The sequence below is a fragment of the Tribolium madens genome, unplaced genomic scaffold (assembly GCF_015345945.1).
Source record: "Tribolium madens isolate multiple individuals breed KSU strain unplaced genomic scaffold, Tmad_KSU_1.1 Scaffold_19;HRSCAF=116;Tcas5.2_LG9, whole genome shotgun sequence".
NCBI lineage: Eukaryota > Metazoa > Arthropoda > Insecta > Coleoptera > Tenebrionidae > Tribolium > Tribolium madens.
This window is the reverse complement of record NW_025400983.1, coordinates 11,140,921-11,159,921: the sequence shown is the minus strand read 5'-3', so window position 1 is coordinate 11,159,921 and position 19,001 is coordinate 11,140,921. Positions and strand designations below refer to the sequence as shown.

At 34.4% G+C, this 19,001-nt stretch overlaps 1 protein-coding gene across 7 annotated transcripts in view; it reads right to left on the bottom strand.

Moving 5' to 3' along the window:
- The window catches only part of LOC123015720 (CUGBP Elav-like family member 1), a 182,276-nt gene that overhangs the window by 77,941 nt on the left and 85,334 nt on the right, over nt 1-19,001 (bottom strand). The window contains exons 1-2 of one of the 7 annotated variants that reach the window (XM_044415614.1): nt 3,133-3,278; nt 2,558-2,897 (exon numbers count right to left, since the gene is read on the bottom strand). The exons of 4 other annotated variants lie outside the window; for them this stretch is intronic. In XM_044415614.1, the coding sequence (XP_044271549.1) occupies nt 2,558-2,697 (140 nt within the window). In that variant the 5' untranslated portion in view covers nt 2,698-2,897; nt 3,133-3,278. 2 more of the 7 variants (XM_044415615.1, XM_044415613.1) reach the window with 2 other exon arrangements.

Here is a 19,001-nt window from a genome sequence, read left to right as displayed (position 1 = left end):
GAGATATTTTTATTGGGGGTTAAAACCGCCGGTAGCCGTCTGTGGGTTTACCAAGGATAATTACATCCATAAAGCAATTGACTCTGTTTTCWCTTATTTCTAGAAGAACTATACCTGGTTCGATTTTGAAATGTRTGTTAGAACTCGCGCTCCAGAGAAAAAWTTCAAATAAGATAAGATACCAGGAACATGAAAAAATGTTTAAAAAATTCTATCTGTCGAAAAATTTTAACATTTATTTTTTGACATTTGACATTTTTTATGTCTATTCAATGATACTGATAATCTTGTATATGTTTTTTTTTTATAATTATTTAGTAAAGGTACAAAAGTTTTGGCAATAAAAGCCACAAATAACATTAAATAGAGTTACAATTTAGGATGCAGCTTCCTTGTTTCCTCTTCTAATAGCCTGTAGCAAAAAAATTTGGAGAATTATTTTTCCAACTGAAGTAAATAGAGTCAAAGTGCAAAATTTAAACTCTCATATCTTTGAAATTTTTATATAGCAAAATTATTACAGCTAGAAATGCCTATTTGAAGAGATCAAACAACTAGTCAAAACAATAGTCAAAATGACATAAAAAAGGAATATGATTGAGTTAAATGAACAATATTATGTGAAAAAAAAAACAGTTTCGTTGTATTAAATTATTGTTTTCGTACTCTAGAATCTTTATTTTATATGAAAACATTTTTTGATATAGAAGCTCTCTGATGCTCACAACATTAAGCACATTAGTGTACCCTTTTGCCAGTATGATTAATGAATTTCCTTCTGTTGACATTTTAACTTGTACGCACATAAATCCTTGAAATCTGTATTAAGCTTTATCTCATTTTAGAGTGCTCTTAATTGTTCCTTTATTTCCTGCTAATCATTATTTTGAGATGAAACCAAAAATACTCTAAAATTATTATTAGAAAAAATTATGAAAATTATCACTGACCCCAGACAACGCCAGTTATTTTGGCCGCTTCCTTCATCAGCCAACCACTTGGTGCGATGAATCTTTAACGTGACGTCGTGACAGCGGCGTAAAATCACTTGTATTGGTTAAAATAAACACACGAGTTTAGTGGGTAAATATCTTCTCGCGATAATGTTATTTTACATTGGTACTTTATTCCGTCGTAAAATCGCAGACGCGATGGCAAAGTTTCTTTGATGTGTGTTCAAGCAGTGGCACATTGTTTGGGTAGCGACGTGCCGCAGGATTCATTAATTTAATGGCTCGAAAGGATCGAGACTGAATTTTTCTTCATTCGACATAGAATCCCTCATCACGAAAACCGGCAACGCTGCTCTACATAACTGCCTGTTATCAGTTTAAGCAAACAATAGATAAATCGGAAAAAAACATCGTTCAACTAACGCTAGAAAGAACCACGAGCTTTTCTCGCAAAGCTTCTTCTCAACAGGTAACACTGAATTACGAGTCGCATTAATTCGCAACAGGGGAAATATTAAAAAGTGAGAGAAAACTGCCATCGTGTTGCACACGCATTAATTTTCTTTCGCCAACTTTGCAAATATTGATCGCCTATTCGTAATGTGATTTATAAAAGGAGGTCGGCATGTTGCTCCCGGGAAAACCTTCACGAATTAAGGGATGCGTCACGATCAAAATAAATTTTAAATTGCGCATGGACGCTCGCAAGGATTTGACAACTTTTATTTACTTTTGCCAAATTTTCAAAGTGGAAATTTCTTTAACCATTAACGAAAAGTTTCGCCGATAGTGAATGGCATTAAAGTGGTTGTATTCATCTAAAAACTTGATGTTTTCAAGGGGAAAATATTTCACCAAAAATCAATTTAAACCTATGGTGTGAAACTCGTGAATGGAAGAATAGGCAAAGAAGAGATTGTTAACAATATTATATCCGTCGCGCAGCCATCAGGTATCTCAAGGGACCGGGGGATTCAACATAATGCTTTCAAAACGTGGCAAATTTGTGRTAAGATTGATTAATGACGAGAATTGTCATATCGGTGTTATCAGTGTGTGCAAAGTACTGTTTTTCGGATCGTTGAAAATACAGGTATCATGGAAATTAGTGATTCATTAATGTTAAACAAAACAAAATTTCCAAACGATATAATAGTGACTTTGGGTACATTTGATCTAAAATCTTCACAGTTTTTGAAGCTACATTTTGATGTAGTCATTAACTTCTATTATAGCCAGTTGAGTTATATTTGGTCTAGATAAGGGATTTTTCGGTTGTGTTTGCATTAGAGATTTATTTTAAGTAGACAATGAGCGGAATGCATTAGAGTTGGCTCTGGTGTTGTTTAATTGTGCAAATGAGTGAAGGTTGGCAGTTTCTTGGTCGCGATAGAATTCTGGCGATGTCTCGTGCAGAATTTGGAATTGGATCGTAGAAATTGTTCGGATGTCACGCACGTCCAATGAATCTAAATATACGGTCGTCTGGCAGCAAAGACGAATACCTCATGGGGCATTGGTGAGGATGATGATAGGACTGTGTGTGGGGTGTCGATAGAGGTGGCTCCGGGCCAGATAAAACCTTACAAGTAGTGATGACTTACGTGGCGTTTGTGTTGGGATTCTGCTTCATGTAGGGATGCACTCTGTTGGCATTGGTGTCCAGGACGGACGATTGGGGGCCGTTTTGGGTCGGCGCTCCCGGGGACAATTTGCCTGCTAGCGCGTCCAGCGAGTGCAACATAGTCGGTGAGACACAGCCACGAAACTGGCCAATCTCACCTGTACGTGTCGAGATAAGATAACGCACCTGTTATCGGTCCCTATTCGCGTCAGATCCGAGGCGCGTCGGGCCGCCTGGTCACGCTGGCGGTGGCGGCGTCGGGGCGGAACACCGTGTCATGGTGCACAAGAGGACGGCACACTACGGAAACTACAAGGGGCCTGGAAAAGCACACGGTTATTCGCTGAAGCGCACGGGCACGTGCTCCGGAGGCGGCGGGGACGCCCGCCGCCGCCGACGCACGGCGAGCCGAACAGAACGMGACGGACAAGCACACTGGACTGATGCAAGACAAAAGCACAGCGGTGGCAGTTGGTGGATGAAAGCGAAGGCACCTGGAGGTGGCCGGTCCCGCGCCCGTCGCGCTCTGCTCGGCGCCGCCGAGCACGCACATACCGCTCGTCGAGACGCTCCGCACTGCACTGACGCCGCTCCTGGTCGGCGGACAAGGTGCACCGGCGCAAGCGCCGCCAACGACGACGACGGCGACGCCAGATAGCCGATGCATCGACACGACCACCATCGTCTGGAGACGCGCCGAAGGATCCCCAATATCGGACCGATAGATACGCAGCAATTAACGACACGGACGCGGACCAAAGCGCCTCGCCACAAACGGAAATATACTCGATGGAGGAAACCGCCGCCAAACCGCAAATAGACACTCTTTTCCTTCGATGCGAATAATATAGTCTGTTTACTTGCATAAAACATCGACCTCTAATTCATTTTGTTAGATCCAAGTAATCTCTTATATTGACGATCATTCCAGAATGATAGGTTCCATTATCCGTACGCTTTTGTTGCTTTGGTAATAATAATTGTTTAAGATTTGTATTTAGGTCTGAATAGCTATAGGTAAGCGTCCAAGTAATTGTAAGAGGCGTTTGGCTTTGGTTTTACTCAAAAGTTTCTGCGAATTTTAATTCTTATATGCAACATTTATACTCATACGTACCATACCTGCAACTAAATTTCTAATCAATGTGGTCTATACTTTTGAAATTAAGTTTGTAACATTGAAGAACACGCAGAAAATTGACAACTTTCATATCTTCTATTTCTATTATTCAATGTTGTCAACTTAATTTCAAAGTCACAAACCACATATTATACAGACAACCAGTTTCGATAATGGTAATACCGTAGGCATATCCAAAAAGAACTAGAGGAATTATTATTATTATTATTATATTATTAGACCTGGCAAAAGAGGAAGAAATTATTTGGCAGACAATTATTATTTACGCCGTGTAGATTTTGCAGTCAGGCAAGATTCACCATTATGTATATTGCTATCAAATAATGATGTTGATGAATTGTTTGAGGTAAGATTAATGTGTAAGAAAAACCCCTATATTATTTATTATTATTATACAGGCTGTCCCATCAGTAATAATGAGCCTGAAATTTTTTTTGCAGCAACCAATATTACATTTCATATGTAAAATATTTCGTTTTTATTAGTTAAACATAGTAATCGTATTCTTATTTTTGACAGTCAAAATGACTACTCCAGTTTTAGAAAGTCCCTCTATTTAGAAATCGCTTTGGATAAAAACGTGCAGTCTGCGAAGCGTTTTTCAAATATTCTTTATAAATGAGAATCTTGTTGTTCTTTTCGGCAACATTTTAGAATTTTCACGAAATTTTTCAAAGTTTGACTTTTTATAAATCAAAGTTGAAGTGTGCTGTTAGGTCACTATGTTTAATTTATTAAAACAAAATATTTTAAAATACGTTATCTTTGAAATGTATCTAATGTTGGTTGCTTCAAAATTTTTTTCAGGCTCGTGAGACATCCTGTAGGTACAGTGTGATCAAAAAGTCTTTCTATCAAGTAGGCCTAATAGTTGAGGACGTATGTCGCATGGCAGTTCTATGTTAGCTAGATGTCAAAAAAATAAAAAAAAATAAAGATTTATCTAAGCACACTGAATTATTCTATGAACATAACAAAACATACTGAAATGATATGTTGTTGGTGTTTATTCTTACAAATTTTGAACCACAGCTTCCTATCATAATTTACATAAAAATTATTTTGACATTTCTTATTTGTCATTGGGATATTTATACACGTTCTACATTTCTACGCTTGCTAGATGTTGATGGTACTACATATTAGTCTTTGGCGTTACATAGCAGAGAAGATCTTTCGAGGAAAATAGTTTTTAGCAATAAATAGTGTTTGTTTTTATTCTTTTATTTTGTTGATTGTTTTGTAAAAATCAAAACTGAAATAGTGGCAATGTTTGAAAAACCTTCTTTTTAGTCTGGCCCTGCGCTAGTCCGCAAATAAACACTTTTTCGTCGTCGCTTTATAATAAACAACGTTCTTCTACATATGTATACAAGATACACTAGAACTTGCGCCCCAGAGAAAAATGCCATATAAGGTAGGATACCATGAACATGGAAAAATTGTGTTAATTAATGTCAAAAAATTAATGTCAAAATTTTTTAACAGATAGAATTTTTTAAATATTTTTTCCATGTTCCTGGTATCTTATTTTACTTGAAATTTTTCTCTAGGGTGCGAGTTCTGGGGCACCTGTATAAAAATAAAATCCGCATCCSCGACCAAGCTAATAGAAATAACTTTAAGCATCGCTACGACAATAGAGATAATCACGAATTCGTTTTAAAGCTTTTGTTAAGGTTTTTAATTACTTTGCAGAATCCTTATGAAATAATCTTTATGCAGATGAAGAAAAGTCCTCGAAAAAGATTGCACGGATAAAACAGGAAACATATGCATAAGCTCGACTTTTAAAAATTCTATTGTCAACTACTCGTTAGGTATTCTGATCCGGTTTTTTCTTGCTTTTATACAGAGCAGAAGTAACGATCTTAAATGCTTTTTAATCGTCAGACAGAAATATTAAAAATACAAATACTTAATTAAATTCTGCTAATGCAACTAATAAAAACATAGAAAAATAAGTTTTAAAAACCAACACAGCTCGCTAATTAATCCATTCATAAGGCTAGTTGGTGAAATATGCATTAGGTCAGCTATTATTATTTTACAATTAGCAAATGAGTTGTTGTTGGTCTCGTTACTATTATGTTGGTATTACAATTATAAATTATCTTTAGTATTATATTACATATTTTCTATTTATATTTAGTAGTGAAGCAATCGTGATAATAAAATTATTATTATTTAAAAACCACTGGTGMAAAACCTAAACCAAATGTTTTTCTTTTTTCTCGTACATCAAGTAAACCTTTCGGCAACCGAGTTTCAGTTCATTCTTATACCATCTAGTATTTTGCCAGAGACGTCGCACATACTTAGCTTTTCTTGAATGTGATGGATGGTTTTCGGTCGAAATTTATTCCAGCGGACGTTCGATTAGTTTGTGAGGGGATTAGACCGCCACCGCCGATAGGTAAAAGTTTGTAATTGGACTTGGGGTAAGCAGCACTGGATCCGTCGACTGGATACATACCCGTGATGGATCCACACTTGTTGTACGCCAGAAGACGAATCTCGAGGGAGCACGACGCTGATCCGGTATTGGATTTTTTTTTATTGCCGACCCACAACGCCGGAAAATGTACCCYACCTGCAATCTTTTCTCGATTGAGGTTTGCCACCGCATGAGACGGCACTTTGACAAAACGCAAAAGCAAGAGAACATGCAAAAAAAATCTTGTTTAGATACAGGGGGCAAATTGCCCCAAAAATATTCGGAAAACCGCATTTATTTCAAGCATTATTTTTCATCTGTTGTTGCTTTTGAAGCTTAAACTAAATATTAATCTTTCCTTTGTGCAAAAATTGAAACTATCTTAACAGAGCCGCTTTTAAATTTCCGGTTATCAAAGGCTCTTTCGTTGAAAAATCCGGTTTATACATCGCTGCGGTTTATAGATGAACCATCAAGTTCACCTGGTCTGGAATTTCTTTAATATTCGTTCTTGGCAACAGGCTGTTTCGGTTAGTTGATCCGTCATCATAACTCCGAGAGCAAGACGCCCGGAGTTGTATTACCGGACCGAGCGTCCTTGTTCAGTCCTCTTTCGATTTAATTTGGTACGGTCGGATGCCTTTCACGTTGCAAAATAACCGATATTGGAACACAGACGATCCCACTAATGCTAGTCTATCATTAGCATTAACAATTATACTAAAAAAATTCTGAAAAAAATTGTAAACTGTGTGTGTGTTTATAAAACGCAACGATGAAGTAAAAAATGAAAGCATATTTTGGTGGAGATTTTACACCTAAGCTTTACGAGGGGTTGTAAAATTTCACATTAACTATTTTCAGGTTTTATTGTCACATATACCCGTCGTTTTAATCCCAGTTTAACAACCACTTATAGGGCAGGTACGCCGATAAAGACAATTTTAAAATTGTTATGGAGGAAGTTCGATTTCCTGCACCAATTGTCTTCCTGATAAAGGCTACGTGGTATACCCGCTTTATTATTACACGGGAGCAATTTAACTCATATCGATTCGATTTTATGTCGAGAATAGAAATTATGAAAACATGGAGATATTAAACTCGCAAAAAATTTTCAATATCGTAAATTTCATGTTTTAGAAAAAAAAAACTTTTTCCTACATTATTTATTAATGTAATTACTTAAAATAGTCCAAAATGTAGTTGGCATGTTTCTGTCGATGCACGAAATAAGCACTTTAGGCACTGCTGTGAATTTTAAGCCTTTAACAAAAAATGGCTAACTTGGCATATTGATTTTGATGTGTGAAATTCCACTCCACATATAATTGTATGAAAAAGCTTATTCTCTACATATAATTAATTCTTGCCGTAAAATATTCTCCTTACGGAAGCATTTTTTAATCATTTTAATTTCAGAGGAGATTATACACAAAAAGCTGGAGGCTATCACAAGAAGAAAAATAAAAACAAAAATAAGAAAAACGAAGCAAACCTATTGGAAACCATTTCTCTGGTTTGCTACAAAAGCAAAGCAAATGATGACAGTCGTGTCGAAACTATGAAGTGACATTTCATTGTCATGGATACGATTTTTTTATTTGTTGCAACAATACAATTTTTTCTGAACAAAGAAATAATTTCAGTGACCCTCAAACCGTATTTTGGAGTTAAATAACATTCTTAATAATAACAATTGTGTGAGGTTTTTTTTCGGTAACAATATTTCTGTACTTTTCTATTAATTTTCAACTCCAAGACCGTAAACACCCTGTTTAATAATCTGCCTGTAGTTTTTGTATTCGTCTTCGTTTAAATACAGGGTGCGCCAGAACTCGCGCCCCAGAGAAAAATGCCATATAAGGTAAGATACCAGGAACATGYAAAAAATATTAAAAAAATTTTATCTATAAAAATTTCGAAGTTATGAGGGTTTAAAGTTTGCACTTTGACTCTTATTTATTTCTGTTGCAAAAATAATTTTTCAAGTTTTTTTGCTATAGGCTATTAAAAGAGGAAACAAGGAAGCTGTATCCTAAATTGTAACTCTGTTCAATGTTATTTGTGGCTTTTATTGGCAAAATTTTTGTTCCTTTACTAAATAATTGTAAAAAAATATATACAAGATCATCAGTAACCTTAAATAGATATAAAAAAATGTCAAATGTCAAAAAATAAATGTCAAAATTTTTTGACAGATAGAATTTTTTAAAGATTTTTTCCATGTTCCTGGTATCTTACCTTACTTGAAAATTTTCTCTGGGGCGCGAGTTCTGGCGCACCCTGTATAGCTATTTTTTTGTTTCGTTTCTTTTAAAATACATACACCTATTCTTTGTGTGTACCCAGATTGGCATGGTTTATTTTACAAATTTAACATAGGGTTGTTTATATTGTATGTTGAATAATCAAAAAACTCATTGTATACAGGGTGCGCCAGAACTCGCGCTAAAAAGTGCAGCCAAAGCAGTACCTTTTGCTTGCATAAGAAAGTTGCCTGTGATGTCAACACATGACAGGAAAGTGGCAAAATTACAGTAATCCAGCTATTTTTTTTAAATTTTTAGGCAAATTGGTATTATTTTTGTAACTTAGCAACAGATATAATTTTTCAATCACACCCTGAGGTGCCCTTCTGGGATTGGTGGAATTATGAGTCTCGCAACTTTCTTATGCAAGCAAAAGTTATTTCTTCGCCTGCACTTTTTGGCGATACTCAACTTTGTATGTAATGGACGCCATATTCGATTTCTGTATTTTTGAAAAGCCTTTTTGTTCTAGATTACAACGACGTATCACACGATATGATCAAATGTTAAGAATGCTGATCAAAATTAAGAAAAAGCGTTTTGGCGAAGAGTGCTTACTTACTTAGAAACTAAGCTTTTGATATAGGAACAACGTGATAAACTAGAATTTATTCTTCGCAAAACAAAACAACACAAAGTTATAAAAGATGCCTTGAATGCCCRACCTTCCACTTCCAAACACAATTCTAATCGTTTCTTCAAATTCTAAATATCGTTTGTGGCCTTTTTTTCAAAGCACTCTTCACAAAAACGCTTTTTCTTGATGTTGATCAGCATATAAAATTTGATCATATCGTTGCAATCATATCGTTGTAATCTCGAACAAAAAGACTTTTCAAAAAGACAGAAATATGGCGTCCATAAGAAAATCCAAAGTTGAGTGTTGTAACTATGACATCAAGAACTTAGATTCTTTGCAAACAAGTGTCRTAAGAACGTCACAGTTCAAAACGTCTAGGTCTTTTAGTTTTCGCTTAAAAAAATAGAAACGAAAATTACAAATTTCCGTTTTTTTTTTCAATAATTCAAAACTAAAAATGACACATTATATTTTCTTTCAGATAATTGTTCAACTTAAAAATGCGCAACTTTGCCCTAATTTATCCGAGCTCGTATCTCTTATAATAATGGAGATCCCAATAGTGGAGCTGAAGAAACGGACCCCTGTAGGTAATACTTACTTACCCTGGAGCTAAAAAACACGTGACTTTTTGTAGACAAATAAATAACACCGGCCGCATTCTTAGAAAACACGCAAAGGTTGCCAAAGAAAATTTTCACAATTTTCCTAATAATTTAGATCGTTTCGTCACTGTTTATTATTGTTTCCGCATTTCAGTGAAAATAGCCCCAGAGAAAATTTCATCAATCCGAAGTGCAAAAGTGGAAATTTTTTTAAATGTATGCCTGGGATCGTAAATCATTTCGAATATTTCAACGAACGATTTTCGCAGGAGATTTTAAATATTGTATTATTTTGGAAAGCTAAAAAAGGATTAAAGCATTTTGTGCTTCATGGCGCCATAAAAGGCCTCATTTTAGGACCCGATAGCAATCCAAGTCGGTTTTTATGCATGCACTCGGCTATAAACTTTGTCCCCAAATAGATGACTTTCATTAATTTAGATACAATAATTATTAATTTTACGACCTGCTAGCATAATGAATAAACTAGAAGCAATTTCGTCTTGATGTGTTTTTGCTTGTTGACATGTTAGAAAAAATATTGTATGTATCTTTATTTTTATCTGGTCGATAAATTAATTAATAAACAACTCAAATTTAAAACTTTTTATGTAAGCTCAACAAACTCGAAATCGGAGAAAAAAATCTGGTTGTGGGAAAAATCAGCAGCCCTTGCTGACCTCTTCTGTTATCGTTCGAGACGATTATCTCACCGGTCCAAGTGGATTAATAATGGATGTTTTCCGTGAAAGTGCCGCCTCTGCAGACACACATGTTCGATACGATCATATCGTTTGTCATGCTTTTAAAAGCGTCTTTGCTCGTCGACAACAAGAGGAAAATCCACGCGAGCGACCTTAACAAATTACACGTTAAGATCCGGAAAAGAACAGATTTTTTCCGTGTCCGTCTGTCTTGATCAGCGTCGTTGCACGAATTTTGATTTTTTTTCTCGATGGGAGGAGTAAAACGATGTTTTTCTTTTTTTTGTGACTGACATGTGATGCTGTCGCGACCCTCGTTAATGTTGCGATAAATTGATGGAACGTGATAGCTTCGGGTTCGCGGCCCCTTTCTAATGCATCTGTTACGGTTTTAATCTATCATAATATAAACCATAACTGTTTGTTCGTTGCGGAAATTGAGTCCAGATTGCTTCTCGACTTTGTGGCAAACAAGAGTCGGGTGGTTGTCTGGTCTCCTGCTGGGCGGTTTCGATAACTTGTTATTGCCGGGAAATTGATAGAAATTGCCTATGATGCTTCATAAACTAATTGAGAAAAGTTTTCTTGGTTGATAGCATTTATACATAAAACATCAAAGTTCTTTTTTTATWTSTGAGAATAAAATTATAACCAATAGTCAAGTTGCATTTAATAAAAATAGTATTATTCTAACGGTTKTTGTTAGACAAGAATGCCTTTCTTCACCTTTTCTTAAATTTTGGAATCTTTTGAGAAATTTATAAATCACACACGTAAGTAAAGTAATTRAAACATTTTTAGGGTTAATCCWCAAAATTCCTTTATCCACAATCATTCTATAAAGAGACTTTATTCCACACTTTAGARCCGTGTAAAGTACCACTTTATTCACTAGTGGAATAAAGTAACTTTATTCCACTGTTAGTAACCAGCGCACCGAGTAACAGCTTATTACGTTTAACCGAAAGCATATTTGGACGTTTAAATGTCAGTTTAATTTTTAATTAAGTTTGGAATAATTTGGGCCTGTGACTGTGGATAAAACGTTATATTGCAGTCGTGTGTTAGGTAGTCGCGTTTTATCCACTTAAGAAAATTAACCGCTCAAACTGATGTTRTCGCGGTTAAACATTCTTGCTTGGATAAAACGCTACCTAACACACWCTTACAATAAATAACTCTTTACGACTCACCATATCTATCAGTTTCAGGTCAGAAAATGTAAATTGCATTTTATATATACATTGCGTCAATAGAGGGTTTCGCCACTGCTCGCGACACTACACACGCAATTTGTTAAAAACACCAATGACACTTCACTTTACTTGTTTTACTYTACCACTTTTAAATAATTCACGACTGTTTGTTATCAATTTTTATAGTTTTGGTGCCTTTTTATTTCATYACAAATATTTAATTAATAAATAATGTTAACAACTATAAATTGAAACATTTCTAATGTTTTATTTAAAAAAATATGAATGTACAGTTGCGGAATTAATATTTCGAGCAGTATTTTTCTGTCACTTCAAAAAGTTTACTGTAAACTACCTTTTACTGTCATCATGACTGACATTTGATAATGAAACTTTTCTGTCAGTGACGCTAATTTTGAAAGTAAATATCTAAGTCAAAATGACATAAACATAAKAAGAGTAAAAAATGAAGTTATTAATGTAAAAGTTGTTTTAGAGTTTACAATTTAAAAATGACAATAGTGRCCGAAATTTTAATTCCGTAACTGTACTTATAAATGAAAACGTTGTATTGTACACAAAGTTGTTTATTATCTGCTCGTGATTCCTTTTTCAAACTCGTGCTACGGACTCGTTAGAGAAACACATCACTTATAGATAATGAACATTTTTCTTAGCAAATTTGTTTTAAGCATACATTAACTTTTTAGTAACTTTTAGGATTGGTAGAAAACTATTCTACTCAAACATGTTTTTGATTATAGATTATTATTCTTGTATCGTGTGTAATGGYCGTAATATATTCCTTTTTTTGTTTACATCTATACAGCCTTATCATTTCTCTGACATTTTTCTATCAGCTTTTGTTACTACTCTAGCCAGTTATTGATTATTACCGTCGTGTTTTTATTTAATAATGTGGCCTGAAACTATACGGTAGTTGAAACAATTCTATGCATGTACAGAATTTGATAAGAGTTAATTCAGAATTTTATATTTTAAAAATTTTCTATAAAAAATTCTTCTATATATTTTTTTTTCATCAAAGTAAATGTTAATTATTTTATGGCAATAACCTAATATTCTATAAATTTCTTTTATGAATATACGCATTATAAGATACATCTATTCTTGAGAGAGTTCTGGCACTGTCAATCGAAATGCATTCCTAGCGAATCAGCATCCTTATTTTAGATGCAAACGCTCTAAATGCATTTACGTCGACTCTGATAAGTTTGTTTGTAAAATTAATAATATCACAATATTTGTTCATTTGAAGTTCTTGAATAATTGAAGAGGTTTACGTTCTTTGAGTAGCAAAAAAGTTTATTTCAAAAATATCCGGCCTAAATACGTCTRTCAATACTTTTGCGTTAAAATCGTACTTTTTTAAATGACCTTTTTATCATTAAGTATTTTTTTAATAAACCACACTTTGCCGGAAAATTAAGAGATGTAAACTAAAATTTAATAAAATTAATAAATTTTTAATATAACACAGGGTGTTTACGGTCTTGAGGTTGATATTTAAATGAGATGATATTCACGGTAGAAGAAAACTAATACACTATATAAAACAAAAATTCACGTTGTGAAAAAAAAATTAATTCTATATTATATCGAGAACTGCTGCTTCGGCTGCACCAATGGCCATTAGTATCATTACCTTGTGTTTCGCCGTAAACCATAATCACGATAACTAATTTATTGTTTTAATATTTTTTGCCATTCTTCTTCATAAATTTGGAGCAAAAATAAGAAAAACGAAGCAAACCTATTGGAAACCATTTCGCTGAAAGAGATTAAACAGAAGATCTTCAAATTTTGATAAAAACTAAAGCAAAAGCAAAAGCAAATGAGGACAGTGTCAAAACTATGAAGTGACTTTTCTCGTTCATTGTCATGGTTACGATTTTTTTATTTGTTGCWACAATACAATTTTATCTGAACAAAGAAATAATTCCAGTGTGCTAATAGTTTGGAGTTAAATAACATTTCTAATAATAACAATTGTGTGAGTTTTTTTTCGGTTACAATATTTATGTACCCTTCTATTACTAGGTCAATTTTCAACTCCAAGACCGTAAACAGCCTGTTGTAGTTTTTGTATTCGTCTTCGTTTAAATATAGCCATTTTTTTGTTTCGTTTCTTTTAAAATACTTTGTATGTACCCAGATTGGCATGGTTTATTTTACAAATTTAATATAGGGTTGTTTATATTGTATGTTGAATAATCAAAAAACTCATTGTATACAGGGTGCGCCAGAACTCGCGCTAAAAAGTGCAGCCGAAGAAGTACCTTTTGCTTGCATAAGAAAGTTGCCTGTGATGTCAACACATGACAGGAAAGTGGCAAAATTACAGTAATCTAGCTATTTTTTTAACTTTTAGGCAAATTGGTATTATTTTTGTAACTAAGCAACAGATATAATTTTTCAATCACACCCTGAGATGCCCTTCTGGGATTGATGGAATTATGAGTCTCGCAACTTTCTTATGCAAGCAAAAGTTATTTCTTTGGCTGCACTTTTTGGCGACCTATTGCCGCCGACATTTAACATTTTTCTCTGGGGTGCAAGTTCTAGGACAGCCTGTATTGACGTAATAATTTTACCTACATACTACAGTTCCGGACACGGAATTTTGGACAATTTGTCATTTATAAAAATGTAAAACTGGCCTTATCTGCAACTCACCTCACTTTCGATTTTTGTAAATTTTGTCCTGACAACTAGAGAAAGACAAACAAATCAAAACAATTCATTGTTTTAGAAAATCGACGCCAAAAATAAATTTCAACTAAAACTGCAAAATTTCAGTTTTAAACGTCAATCATAATGACAATAAAGCGTGGTTTACATTGACATTTTTTAAATTGACATAAATCTGATGTCTAAAATTCCGTGTCCGCAATTGTATTAAAAGGCAATTATGATTTTTTTATGTAGTTATTTCATAAAATACTGATCTATGGTAGTTAAAAAATGTAATACTTTTGTATTCCATACTTCAACTAGTTATTTTATAAGACAACATGCTTACACAAAATGAAGTAGGGAATAAATATGAATATAAATATAAATAATACTTAATTACCTGAAATCGGTTTGTCATGAAATAACTACAGTGGCGTTATGGAATTTTGGACATCAAATTTATGTCAGTTCAAAAAATGTCAATGCAAGCCACGCTTTATTATTATTATGATTGACGTTTGAAACTAAAATTTTAAAGTTTTAGTTGAAATTTATTTTTGGCATCGATTTCCCGAAACAATATGTGTTTTTAAATAAGTTTAATAAATTATTTTGATTTGTTGTTAATTTTTTTCTAGCTATCAGGATAAAAATTACAAAAACCGAAAGTGAAGTTAGGTGCCTAATGCCCCTTTTACATTTTTATGTCAGTCGAATGAGGAAAATCGTCCAAAATTCCGTGAAATACTGAATTAAACGCTTTAACAATAAGATACATTCATAAAGTTACAAAGAAGACTAAAATTATGGCTAGTATAAACCAAAGAAAAACTTTACTGTGTACAGTCAAAATATTTGCACCATTTAAAATGTTTATTTTGAGCGTGTTACGTTGTGTTAATCGCTTAGTTCTGCATTTGCAATATTTGTGTACTGATTCTCAGTTATATGTTATCCATGTCTAAAAACACATTTTCAGTGTAGAAACCTCTAAGACCCAATCACAGAGATTGATTACTTCTCCAAACAGCCTTTAATCCTTCCGGATGCAAATTTTTTTCTATTAATTTTCCCCTGTCCCCAATTAATTTTTCTGACATCCGACTTTAGATTAAACGTTAATTACTCGACCAAAACCTCTCCGCTACGCACCTGTACGGCATCATCTGCTCTCGCGATTAAAACCTAACTTGTGTTTGGTAGCACACAAAAGACGCGTACCTACTAATTTTATGGGCTTCGTGGAAAGTCGATATCGAAGCGCAGGTAACTAACGTTCCGTCGTGTCACGCAAGGGGTTTCCGTCGTCGAGCCCTTCGTCCTGTCAGTCCTTCGATCGACCGACTGTCCCTTTCGCCCCTCGCCACACGAGCACCTCGGCGAGGGTCCTCAGCCAAGACCGCACGACCCAGGGCGGTTATACAGCTCACACCGGAATTATATTACCCTCCAACGCGACTCGAACAGACAATACGGAGTCGAGAAACGGAAWGTGAGATGCTCCAAGASACGCGACATTGATACTAAATAAATACGCCGTAAATCAGAATTATGGGTGCAAATGATTAGGTGTGCCCTCATAAAGGATTTGAGGTTTTCAGGTGTTTAACTGAAAGGCAAAATTCAACAAGTCTGCAAAAAACGTGAAATATTTCGCTCAACTTTGAGGATTATTTTATTACTGAAATATGGACACGCTAAAAGGAAAGGTGGTTGCTGTGACTATAAAGCTGTCTACTTAGCTGAAAATAAAAGAAAAAATGTTAGTTTTATAAAAATGATTTTTCTGTCATACGAAGTGAAGATAAAATTTTCATCTCCGAATCGTGTGACTTTTAAGAAGGGTGAAATATTTTTCTAGTTAATTTTATGTTTTATTAGAAGAATTAAGACTGTGAAAATTTGGCTCAAATTTCGTATTAGAAAATGAAGTTTCAACCACAGCTTCTCTCATTCAATTACAGGAATCAGGTTAAGAATAGGAAAAAAACTTCTCCCTTTAAACCGAATTATTTTCTTGCAAATGCGCTCCAAGAATCGTTCCGTTTAGCTCGCTTTTAAACGCTTTTACAAATAAATAGAAGTTTCCTAAGACTTTTCTGTCGGTTTTGAAAGACTTAATTTTACAATGAGGTGAACTTTTGCGAGCGTTTGACCTAATTTTTAAATGCTTAATATGGAGAATCAACAAAAATAAATAGTTATCCTGCTTTTATTACTTTACATTTTTCATGACTCTAGAGTTAATATTTTATATAATTATAACATCATCTCTAATTCTTAATTCCCTTATTTCAACAGGTTGTTGGAATAATACATTACGACAACCATAAGAAAATGCAAATWTGCAAATAAATTAACCTAAACTTTTCAAATTAGTCTGCAAACTTTCCAAAACTCGTATTCTGTTTATTGTTGGGCGATTTTTAAGAATAGCTTAATCCCAAACTTCAGTTTTGGTTGCCAACATTCCCTCTTCCGTAATACGAGTACAATATCAAATCCGTTCTAAATTAAAAATAATTCAACTGCAAATTTTGAAAAAGACTCATTTCAAGAAACAATTGTTTTTTTCTTTAAGTATGTATATCACCCTGGGTCTAGTCGGCAATCAAAAATTCAGTTTGTCATGTCTCATAAAAAACACGATTTTCTTGTATTAAAAAATAAAGGATCAGGTTAGAACTGTTTTTAGTTTAGTAYATTTAGCATCTGGATTGTGAAACCGTACAACAAACATTGACTCTAAATAAACAATTTTGACACCCCGGATATGATTGATGTCGAAAATTTCCTAACGAGCTTCGATTTATTGCCTCGTGTGTGTTTTTTTATTTATTTGTCAAACAAACACCACATAATGAAGCAAACATGGCTTGATTGTGTACTACAGTGCAATACTTGCTAATTATTCGGTCTAACAAGAACAAAGCCCAGAGAGCAAGAGACAAAGCACAACAAGTTCATAAGTAATGGCCTTCCGCAACACGAACAGGAACCAACCAATAATTTTCGAATTCCCTTTTAACAGCCTATCCATGATTCTCCTTCGGTCTCGGCCTTTATAGGTTTGCAAGGGTTGATGCGGACTCGTTAGCTGAAAGGACTCACCGAGAGATGTCGGAAGATCTTTCCTATCAACCGCCACAAGCTTATTCAATTTCTACCCCAAAAAACGTAAAAAARTGCAAATAATCAAAATTTTATTTTGTAGAGTTTAATTGTCGTGTATACCTACTTTACTTTTACTTTTATTTGACCCCTCTGAAAGGAAGTGTAACCGGAAACTCTAAGAGCAACAACGCTAGACAAATAGTCGCGCTGCCGTCGCCGCTTGTTCCTCTATTTGTCTCACCAGGAGTCCATGTTGGCGTATTTTGTGCTCCACGTTTTGTTGCGAATAAAAATTAGTGAATTATTTAGACAGCAAATAAAAAATTCCGATAGTTTTGCGTGTGCGGTCAGAGATAATTCTCGTGTCGGGGCTTCTTCGTCATCGACTAACTGCCTTAATTATCACATATTTAATGGGTAAAGTGCGGGCGTTACGTGCACGCCACCGTCCTCAAACTTAAATAATGACGACGGTAAGTTGCTGAGCAAACAGGAGGTGGGGTCCGTTTATATTAAGTACGTGCTAGCTGGCTGCTGGCCGCCTTCCCGGTTAAACAAATTCAATTATCCACCAACGGGTCCTACGGAATCCCGCTAGCGTCGAGGCGACGAGTTATTTAAAAAACGACGTCGACGACGCTCTTTCGATAAACAGCCGACTAATGGTTCCTGAATTGTTTATTTGGCTTGTAGTCGTCGACTGCAATTATCCTTCTCGATTCGGTGCTATTTTCGCAGCATTCGTTATTTCTTTAASGCGGGATGCTATTTTTGAAGGACGATTTTAATGCATAATTACAGATAATGAGGGAATAAATACTTCTGCTTTTCACAACGCTTATTGCCATGGAACGCCAATTGGCGAAGAAATTATTACAGAATTTTAGATGTATTATAAAAATTAGTGCCTAACAAAATTAGATGTTTTTTTTTTAATGGAAATGCCAAACAGTCTTAACGTTGGCACCACTAGTAAATTCATTCATGGTAATTTTAATAAAGAAAGTTGGCAGTTTCGGTTTTTTGAATTTACTTGAAAACAATGTCATTAACTCTTTCAGGTACACACTTCAATGTATTTAAAATACCGTACAGGTACAGCTACTTACTGGATTTTAAAAATAATCATTTTTCAAGTTGTTTTAATAAATAGGTATTAAAATAGCACTAACGACAGTTTTTCATCGGTCCATGACCAATTATTTTAGATTTCAGATTTTTTTACTTTCTCCGTAAATCTCATTAACTTCATGAACCCCTCATAAAATTTCGTGCATTTTTGATAATTTGAAAGTATTCTTAATATGAAGTAGTCATGGTCTATTACTTATTTAGTGACATAATAGGCATTAAAAAAATAAATTAATAAAATAAAATAGTATTATAATGAACAAAGAAAAATAACAAATAATGAAAACAAAAGCAAACTAAATAATACGTACGATAGCTAACAAGAAGTTATTATTTTTTGTAATAATATGCTTGAAAGCAGTTTTTCTGTTTGCCTTAACAAAGAGACACTCTACAAGTTACACACTGGCAGTTACTTCGAGACTCTTGTTGCTTGGTGTTACATAATGCAAGTATCAACGAAATAGAAAAAAATTCAGTGCCACCATTTATGACTTTTTCAATTGA